The 10,570-nt window shown below is 32.8% G+C and overlaps 2 protein-coding genes across 7 annotated transcripts; both read right to left on the minus strand.

Moving 5' to 3' along the window:
- Positions 1 to 555: 555 nt before the first annotated feature.
- LOC111307799 (putative disease resistance protein RGA3) lies at positions 556 to 7,725 on the minus strand. 6 transcript variants are annotated; one of them, XM_089751597.1, is made up of 7 exons: positions 5,077 to 7,725; positions 4,281 to 4,421; positions 3,048 to 3,163; positions 2,868 to 2,959; positions 1,419 to 1,690; positions 925 to 1,010; positions 556 to 784 (listed from the first exon to the last, which is right to left on the minus strand). In XM_089751597.1, the coding sequence occupies exon 1, from the start codon at positions 7,723 to 7,725 to the stop codon at positions 5,125 to 5,127; it is 2,601 nt and encodes an 866-aa protein (XP_089607723.1). In that variant the 3' UTR covers positions 556 to 784; positions 925 to 1,010; positions 1,419 to 1,690; positions 2,868 to 2,959; positions 3,048 to 3,163; positions 4,281 to 4,421; positions 5,077 to 5,124. The 6 variants fall into 6 exon arrangements, with proteins under 6 accessions (XP_089607723.1, XP_089607726.1, XP_089607725.1 ...); XM_089751600.1 differs by having other exon boundaries at positions 2,812 to 2,959; XM_089751599.1 differs by having other exon boundaries at positions 2,868 to 2,911; positions 3,048 to 3,185.
- Positions 7,726 to 7,805: 80 nt separating this feature from the next.
- Positions 7,806 to 8,687, minus strand: LOC149512495 (putative disease resistance protein RGA4). The gene has a single exon (XM_089751459.1). It carries the CDS (start codon positions 8,685 to 8,687, stop codon positions 7,806 to 7,808), a length of 882 nt encoding a protein of 293 aa, XP_089607585.1.
- Positions 8,688 to 10,570: the final 1,883 nt, after the last annotated feature.

The following is a 10,570-nucleotide window of genomic DNA, read 5'->3' on the forward strand; positions in this document are numbered from 1 at the left end:
TTTAAATAAATAATTATTCAAATAATTATAATTATTTAAATTTGTATTTAGAGAAAGAAATCAGAAAAGCAGAAAAGAGGTAGATGTTCCTTAGGAACCGTGCAAGAGTGAAGCTTAAAGTAGGACATCACACATAGCAGAAACGATAAAACAGTTTGTCGCAGCAATCCACGAAAACAAGCATCATTCAATTTAAATAGAGTAAATCTAACAGAACGTAAGCTCTTATACCTACGAAGTAAGCAGTAAGAGATGCTCGCTTTAAGTTTGGATGTCATCCATCCAACAGCTTCACCCATGGTAATAATTTTTCTCTTTTCTTTTTGTGTAAAAAAGTTCAAGGTGAGGGGAGGCTTCCCTTTCCAGGGCCAGAACAGACTGCAAACCTCATAGTGCACTTAATTAGATTTACAGATCACACATCAAAGAGGACTGCTTATTGCAGGATTAGAACCTATGCTTTACAAGCGAAGTATTTGAATTTTACCAACTCAACGAACCCGCTGGTGTAATAATTATGTTTTTGACCAAAGAAATAGTCATTAGAAAAAGAAGTAAGAAAAAACACAAACACACATCTTTTTATTTGAAGAATTATCATAGCTGTATCTCCTTAAGTTTGTAGTCAAAGATGACTGCTTGTAAATTACATCAGCACAAAGGAAGTTAAAGCACTCCTCACCATTAAAAGAAAATTGGCAAATATGTAAACAAGGAAATTAGGCAGTGCATCTTCTTCAACAAGATGCGTGTCCCATAGACGGGTTACCAGATGGAAAGGGATCTGTTAAACAAAAAGAACAAATAAATAAATCTTATAGAGACAGAAGAAAAATTGAAAGTAGGACCTGTTTGGCAATCAGACAAAATTTTGAAAGACAGGATAATTAAACAAATGCAAGTGATAGTGGGATTAAACCTTACCTCACGTATCAATAGCCAGTTGAACTAGAGAAAAGCAAATTGAAGAAATTCAAGTCCTTGGTCCTCCATATGTCTAGAAACAGGTTCTGGTACAAGTTAACAGAAGTGTTAATATGACAAAGATGTGAAATTAGAACATATAAAAAATAAACAAAACTTTAAATGAATAAAGAAAATCACGCGCACATTATATACAGGGGCATTATTAAACAATGTCCAATAAGACAGACATGCAAACCACTTTCTTTCGTCTGTAACCTTAAAAAAAAAGTGTTTGTCGATACACACACAAAAACCTTTCCTTTTTTCTGTAACATTAAGATGGGTGTGTCTGCACACGCGTGCACAATGTCTTGCTTTTTTTAGAGCCATTGCAAGAAAAAGAAATCCACACAATAAGTGAAGGCTTAAATTCCCTTCATAAAGCAAATGGTGGTTGAGTTCAAGAATAAAAAAAAAATTGTGGATAGAATTGAAGGCCCCTAAAGAGTTACCATCAAATCGCCTAACCAATTCCTTCAGCTTAAATACAAGCCTCTGGATTCCTGGTTAAGCAAATGTGTAATGGCCTTGCATGCCATCAAGCAACTTTGACAAGCGCCAATAGCAATCAACTTCTATGCTGGAGATGTTCTCTGAAGATATATCAGAGGTTGACCAACCATCTTTGCTCCTTTCTAAGTACTCTGATAAGAAGACAACTAGAAAGGGTGTGACAAGATCATTTATCCCCTACACATATCTACTTGCAGGATGCCGAATGGCCCTGTACATGATGTTGAAGAAAAATATCAATTACCACCAAAACAGAGATCTCACAGCCTCTTAAGCTGCACAAGTTAATAATTAATAGTCATCAACTATTGCTTAAAATACGGAATTTAAACACATTAATAAGAATAAAGAAGTGATCAGGCGCCACAATAGAGATTTACAATAAAACTAAAGCAGCAAAAAGTCAGATAGTAGACTTTAAAGCTACGTGTAATCATAATATCATGATATGACATGATGTCTAAGCTCTCCAAAATAACAGCAATCATTAAGTCATTATGGTATGGTAGACAGTTGAGAAAGAATCAAAGGATAAATCATGCCAATATTGGAGAGAACTTTTTTTATGTTTACTGTTCAGAGGCCTACTACATTGAAGATTTACCAGAAGCTAAAAAACTTTACAAGTAAAGGCAAAAGCAACAACAGGAGTGTAGGACATCTTTGTGAAGTATTTACCCACTAGAATCTGAACTACAGCATACAAATTATTAGGATAGGGCTTTAACAGGTATCTATCTGAGTGACAGATACATGTCCAACCACAGTAGTTAAACAGCTCCACTTAAGACCATTTGTGGTTCCACGTGAGTGGATACTAGATTTAGATCATAAACTTGTATGATCCTATCAACTACTAAAAATTTTCAATTTTATAAAAAAGTGTAAAAAATCTGAAAACCGTATCCTAACACAGAAGAAGAAAATACTCAAATTTATAAAATGCAAAAATAAAGCTGGTAGGATGAATTTTCTTGGTTAATCAAAGAAAACAAAGCAGGGATTAGGTAAATATGGTACAATCTAAAATACTTTCCAAAATATATTCTATTAACAACTGAATGTGAATGTACAGTTAGCATTCTATTGGGTTGTTGTTTTATTACTTGCTTTCTACCATGTGTATTTTGCTTCCTGAAATGTTGCTTTAAAGCAGCCACAAATAGTGAAACAAGAAATCATCATACCATATGATATGTATAATTAAAAATGAGTAAAAGTTGAAAAACCACTAATTCAAACATAATTGTTCCACACAGAAGAATCAAGCATTCTGTTATCTATAAAACCAGAAGTTTTAATTTTCAATTCTTAAAAAATATTGTGTCCTACATGTTATAAGAAAGCCATCAACAAATTTGAATTCACCAATCCAAGTAGTATCTTACTATGCATAAAGAATGCGCTCCAAGGACTTTTGGACTTGTGCTTGCTGAAAGAAAACAACATCAGGTACAGTTCTAGGACAATCAACAGCAATCTAACAAACAGAATAAATGCATTTGTTAATAATTGGGTATATAAGGCGGACAAATTATGTTTGGCAATTACGTAAGGGCTAAAGGTACCTGGCAAAGCATATTAATCATATCATCTGACCGTTCAATGTCTGGAATGTCATAAAATTAAGCAACACAATCAAGATACTCAAGACGTTTCCTCCTTAGAACTCCCTTCCTTCTATCTGAATTAGGTGGTGCATATCCCTGTTGTCAGTTCATACTTCAATTTCAAACAAGCAACCAAATTTATTTAATAAAGACAACCTAGTCATTCCCCTAGCTCATGAAAAGGCAAAATTTAGAGGCAATACCTCTAGATGAGATGATGTGAATATGAATCACTTGACAGTTTCAGTTTGGGTTTGTCAATTTGTTTATTGGCAGTTGACCTTAAATTTTATTAAAGAAATTAAAATAAATAATTTTTGTTATACAAAATTAAGATTATGAAAATTTTATTTTATTATAATGATAACCTTTAATTTATGAACATATTTTATTAAAAGCCTTTTATTAGTTGATATAATTTATAAAAATATTCAAAAAAATTTATTTTATAACTTTGACAATTAAATATTATTTTTATATTTCAATATTTTCTCTTGGCAAAAATTTTTAATTAATTACAATATATTAAACTATGTTCATCATTTATGATAGAGATTATCATTTTTCGTGTACATAAAAGTAAAATTAATTGCAGTAAAATTAAAATATATGTAATGGTAAAATCACAATTAATATTAACATGCATTTTAATAAAAATAATAGAAATTGTGAGGTAAAAAGGATATCAAAATTATTATTTATCAAAATTCTATTAAAAGTTATTAAAAGTATATCATAAATAATCAAGATTATATAAAAGGTTATTAAAAATTGTATAAAAATTATCGAAAGTATATTAAAGGTAATCAAAATTGTAATAAAAGTTACCAAAATATATTAAAGGTTATCAAAATTTTATTAGAAGTTATCAAAATTATATAAAAAATAATTAAAATTGTATAAAATTTTCCAAAATTATATTAGAGTTTACCAAAATTCAATCATAAATAATTAAAATTGTATTAAAAGTTACTAAATTGTATTCTACGTTACCAAAATTATGATAGATATTATCAAAAACATTTTAGAGATTATCAAATTATATCATAGATTACTAAAATTATATTAAAAGTTGCCAAAATTCTATAATAGATTACGTGCTTAATATCATTACTCTATAAGAATCCAGCACATATATTAATTAAACATTGCATAATTTTAGCACCGAAGTGTAAATCAGATTCCACATACCCTTTTTAGACCAAGAAAAGACCAATCCTGACACCAAGTTTAGCTCTTAATGTATTGATTAGGAGTCAACACTTGAGACAACTGTGCATGATAGTGTCCCTAAGAGATCAAGTGTTTGAATTTAAAGCATCCATGTAATGCCTACAAAAAGCCCACAATAACAACAACAAAAGATAAGATGATTGTGTTCTTTATTTGCCAATAGCAAATAGAAAGCATATACAATTGGTTGAAAGTTTAGAAATTAAAGTCAGTGATTTACAGCTAACTTTTCAACTGATACATTTGAAAAGGTATGGCAATACACAGAGCTGATATAAAAACAGATACAACAAGAAGGATACTTATCATATCAAAGAAACAATTAATATGAACGGATGATTTGATATAAAAACAGATACAACAAGTAGGATACTGGTCATATCAAAGAAACAACTAGTGTGAATGGATGATTGATTCAAATGATAAAGAAAATGTTCTTCTCTTTTGTTGTTTAGATTTAAATTTGTTGGAATATCAATGGGAAGATAATTTTTCATAAATCAACTAGGTCCAGCATAGGTAAGTTTGCTTGGACCGATCCAAAAAAGAAATTTACTAGACAAAATCCAAAAACCTCGTCGCTTGATAAAAAAATACAATTAATTTTTCTTATCAAAGTGAAAGAAAGAAAATTTGTTTGATATGATAAGTAACCTAATTGATGTATATCTTTCTTAGTAATCAAACGATTGATAAATCAATACATAGGGAAAAAAATGAATGAATGAATGACAAAAGAAAATGGAGATTTTACCATTGATTTTCAGAATACCAGGAAATTAGAAACTGTCATTACTGAATGTTACTTAATTTGTAAGTTTGGAATGTGGGCAATCTTTGGCCATTCAGGGCCACTTTGCTCGGCACAATTTTCCTTTAGTTGGGGACACTTGTTGATTTCAAGTCTCTGTATTTTGGAGAGCTGTTGCATGGCTTCCATAGATGGCAAAAGCATCAAGTTGTTACAATTCCAAAATTGAAGTCGTTGAAGAGAGGAGAAGTTTCTGAACCACTCAGGCAACACTTCCACCGCATTGAAGTCCCATATTTCAAAAGACTTGAGAGAAACAAGATGTTGAAGCTGATTTGGTAGATACTTCAGATTTTTCCATCCATATAATTCCAAATATTCGAGGGATGCATGGAGATGGTAGATTGAAGTAAGACCTGGGAACTCTTCCAGCTGTTCTGAGAATCCACCAATATGCAATGTCTTCAGGCCAGTGAGGCAACCTAGAATCTTTCCTGGAAGGCAAGTCAACTTTCGACAAGATGTTATGGATAAAAACATAAGAGAACGCAATTCCCCTAGATCTTGTGGAACAGAGCTCAGGCTGGGGCAATTGTGTATGTTCAAATTTTCAAGAGAATTACATGATTTTAACCCACCAGGTAGGCATGATAATCCTTCACAATCCTTGATTGTTAGATCTGTAAGAGAGGAGAAGCCTTCTATACTTGGTATGGATCTCAAATTAGGACAGTCCCATATTCTTAATTCTTTGAGACACATAGAGAGTCCATCCATGGTTGGGATGGATCTTAAATTTGGACAAGCTTGGATGTGTAATTCTTTAAGACAAGAGGAGGCAGATAGTCCATCCCCTAAAGAGCTTATTTCACCACAATAGGAAACTTGGAGTACCTGAAGAGATGAAAGTTTTCTCTGTATTGGAGCACTTTTCAGCTTGGGACAGCCAGAAATAATCAACTCCTCAAGGCAAGGAAACACAGCCACATCTTCTCTTTCTATTATAGCTTTATCCATCTCATCTGCCCATTCCTCCAGGCTTTCCATTTCCACTAAGATAAATCTTCTCAAAGCTGGAAACAACTTCGTTGCCTCACCCTGACCCTGGCTACTTGTTTTGTCAATCTTGTTGTCAGATCGATTGAAATAAAATTCACCACCAATCCTCTTCACCTTCTTCATTTCATCTATTTCAAGCACCCTCAGATTGCACAATTGCCCGAGACATGGAACATTCAGGCATTCCTTGCAATTGATTAATTTTAACTTCACCAAATTGTTGAGTGGAAATGGGTGATCAGAACCATACTCACTCTTCAACATCCATGACGGCAAGTCATCCCCCCAATAATTCACAATGGTTAGACTTTTCAGATTTGAGCTAGGCTTGAGGCCTTCAAGTACTTCCTTATCATTTATGTGGCATTTTCTTTTGTAGCTCCATTTCAATTTCAGCTTGTATAATTTTGTCTTTGCTTGAATGTTAGCCCTACTGGCTTCTGCATTGTCTTTTACATCTTCAAGGTTGCATATCTTCAATTTTCCTCCCAGTTGGCTTAAGCATCCCAGTTCTTCTACTCGGCATCCCTTTTCCGTGTCCACGAAAAAGAACGACAATGTTTGAAGACAAGTTAAGCGTCCAATATCAACTGGCATTAACTTTTCAAGATCGAAATAAATATGCCTCATGCTAACTAGATTTTTCATTCCTCTAGGAAGCTTCTCAAGAGAACTCTTTACAACTCTCAAGGTTTGCAGATTATAGAGCTGAGTAAAGGACTTTGGTAGCTCTGTGACATTTGTTCTTGAGATGTCAAAGAATCTTAAATGCTTTAATTTGCCCAGAGAATCTGGCAACTTTTTTATGTAGGCTCCAGATAACTTTAGAGTTCGTAACCTTTTGAGATCCCCTGAAAAGTTGCAAAATACATCAACCTTGGAAAACAAAGAGTGCAACTTTGGTGCAGCATGTCCTAAAATGTCTGGCACCAGTTCCCCATTGAAGATGACACTCATATGTCGAATATGAGATGTATCACGCATGGAGTCGGTGTCCAAAACCATGGTTTCTTCTTTCGAAACAAACACTGCAAGATCATGAACTAAATCATGCATCTTACAAACGTCAATGTTCCCATAGGCATCCCTTTCCACATCTTGGAACAAGGAATTTGATAAGAGTGCTTTAAAGTGTGCATTACCAGTATCCTCATTGGTCATATGATGACCTTCTTGAGATGGATGAAGGAATCCTTCAGCCATCCAAAACTGAATTAATTGCTCCCGGTCAATGTGAAAATCCTTGGGAAAATTTGAACAATATGCAAAACACTGCTTCAAAGATGGTGAAGGCAAGCGATCAAAACTTAACTTTAGCACATGCAAAATACCATCGTTCCTTTCGAGAGAATCCCAAATGTTACTATTTTTAATCGACAACCACTCCTCTTTGTCCCTTTTATTGCTCATAGTCCCTCCTATAACCCTTGCAACCAGTGGCACACCTCTGCACTTTTTAGCAATATCCTTTCCAATAACCTCCATTTCTAGTGGTATTGAAGCGCTTCCAAAAGCTTTTTCTTTGATTATGGACCAGCATTCATCATCCACCAATTTCTTAGGATAGTGCCTATGTTCAGGAATTGTTCCCATCACCCATGCTACATAATCACTGCGTGTTGTCACAATAATTTTACTCCCTATATTTCTACTTATTCCCAACAGACATCCTTTTAAATCTTCCCACTTTTCAGTGTTTTCATTCCAAACATCATCAAGTATGAGAAGATATCTTTCCCTCCTAATTCTTCTTGTATTCTTCGAAGCACTGTATCCTTGTTTTTAATTGCACAAGGGTTTTTGCTAAGAGATTCTAGCATCTCCACCACAATTCTTTCCACATCAAAATCATCAGACACACAAACCCACATGATTTTACCAAAATGATCTTGTATTGGCTCATTGTTGCATACTACTTTTGCCAAAGTAGTCTTCCCAAGGCCAGCCATACCCACAACAGATACAACAGAGAGAGTTTGCTGAGTATTGGAGTTAATCAACAAGTCAATAATTTTGAAGACATCATCTTCCCTTCCTACAACATTAAATGAATCACCAATTAAAGAGTGGGTCTCTTGGTTTCCTCTAGGTACAGGAACCATTTCCCCAACTTTCCTTTGGAGTCCAAATTGGCTGGCCTGATCATTAATGTTTCTGAGGGATACATTGATATTTTTAATCTTATTACCCATCTTGAGACGACATGACACAGGGATGGAAGGTGAAATGAAATTGCAGAGCTTTCTACTGATTTGATTCTGAATTTTTACCTTCATCTGGAGATTTTGATAAGCAAACTCGTCTAGAACGTCATGAACCTCATAAGCAACATCTCTAAGCTCCTGCAGCCACAGCCTGACAGCCCCATCTCTAACATGCTTTTCCTCTGCATCTTGTAACATTGCCTGAATCATGGTTAGCAAGACTCTAAACTTTCGCAGGTCCTTCTTGAAACCCCAGGCTAGGCTAACTTGTTCAGCAGCAAGTGAAATCACATTGGATAGTGTCAACTCCACAGCAGCACCGAGGACAGCTTCAACTACCTTATGTTCCATACTAATTTTGGAGAAATTTTGCAGGTAATCTCTGAATCAGATTTCAATTATGGTACAGCTTTCGCTTTTCCTCTGGTGTAAAATGTTTTAATCACGCTTGCAAGACTTCGAATGCTATTTTAAGTCAACCGAGTCGCATAATCAACTTCCATGGCCCTGGACCACTTAACACTATATACCGAAAATACCCTTTTTTAATGGATTTTTTTCTCTCTCTCTCTCCACCAGACTTTCCAGATTACTCAAAGCTGACCTTTTGGACACTTTGGCTAAGTTGCAAATACAAAATGAATTCCACTTAGCCCTCAAGGTACTTTTATATATATATATATATATATATATATGTTTTCTTTTCTTGGAAACTTTTCGTGGGTTCCTTTGATGAATTAGAAGGAACCCTTTGAAGCTTTATGCATTATGATTTGCTTTTCAGTTATGGGTTTTTAGCTGAAATGATGTCAGCATTTAGGTCTTTGAATCTGTGAGGAAGGAATCCTATGCTCATCATTATTTTTATATACATCAACATTAATATCACTAAGAACAAATTATAAACAAGTCAATTATCATTTATGTTTATTTTCTTTCTGTTGCTAGTAAAAATATGACATTAGAACACGGTTATTAGTAAAATGACATTTCAACTTAGTTACACAAGAATGATCCGTAGGCATCCGTTATTGATGTTTTTAAAGCTAACGAAACTATTTCTTCCATGTTCGAAAAAAAAGCTATTTACTGTTTATCCATTTATTCTATGATTTTTCTATTAACGTTTGATTCATAAACAGTTTTAACTTTCAGCATTGGCTCATGAGTATAAGCCTTAATGATTCCTTAAACTTAGTAATTATAAATAATTGTTTGAACCCAAAACGAGGATGAAGAAAACAAAGGTTGGCGGTTAAGCATTAATCGTGAATTTGTTACTTGAAATAGGAAACAGGTATGTTTCTTGTCGGGTACAATATACTTGTTTAAAAAGATACTGGACTACCATATATATGACATATTTGAATGGTTTGATATCAGAAATTGTCCATCAATTATCTCTCTTCCTACCATGGTTTGATTAGGGATGACAATAAAAAGTAAATAAATGAATATTTATCATTATTTGATCTGTTTATATTATATTCAAATAATTATAAATAAATAATTAATAAATTCGGATAAAAAATTTATTATTCATAATAGGTTCGGAATAAATATGAATAGTATCTCATAAATATTTATTATTCGAATCTGTTAAATTTTAATAAATAATAATAACTATCCGAATATATTACTCATATACATATATAATATATAAAATTTTTTATTTGTAAAAAATTTCAGACCTTAAAAAATAATTTTTATTTATTATTAATTAAGAGTAAACTTAAATTTTAAATTAAATTATATTTATTTTATATTTTAATAAAAATTTAAATAAACAAAAATTTTAACAAATTTAAATATTTAAAACGAATAATACCTATTTAAATAGATTCAGATTTAAAATAATAATATTAAAGTTAAACGAATTTAAATACAAATATCTTAAAAATAACCGATATCCATTCTATTATCATTCTTGGGTTTAATCCTGTGATAACTTTTAATATTAGAACTTCGTTTCAAGTAGGCAGTCGAATGTAGGGAAGCACATATTCTTGCACTAGTGTCTTGCGTTTTCAACCCCAGAAATTAACATAATATAAAGAGAAAAAATAGCTTAAATTGGGATTGATTGTGTTGAGAAGAAACAAGTTCAATGGAGTCTAATTGTTTCAGATTATAGGTATACATTTTTTAAATCAGAAAATTCATGTAAAAGAGGCCTAGTAGTTTAATCTTTGGTTATGGTCTCACTCTTTTTCTGAAAAAAAAAAATGCCGTAA

This window comes from Durio zibethinus, chromosome 22 (genome assembly GCF_047325235.1).
Source record: "Durio zibethinus cultivar Kanyao isolate XHJ-2024 chromosome 22, ASM4732523v1, whole genome shotgun sequence".
Lineage (NCBI taxonomy): Eukaryota > Viridiplantae > Streptophyta > Magnoliopsida > Malvales > Malvaceae > Durio > Durio zibethinus.

Bases quoted from the DNA above. Each gene is read 5' to 3' on its own strand.
- LOC111307799 (XM_089751597.1), bottom strand. From the start codon at position 7,725: ATGGGAACAATTCCTGAACATAGGCACTATCCTAAGAAATTGGTGGAT.
- LOC149512495 (XM_089751459.1), bottom strand. From the start codon at position 8,687: ATGGAACATAAGGTAGTTGAAGCTGTCCTCGGTGCTGCTGTGGAGTTG.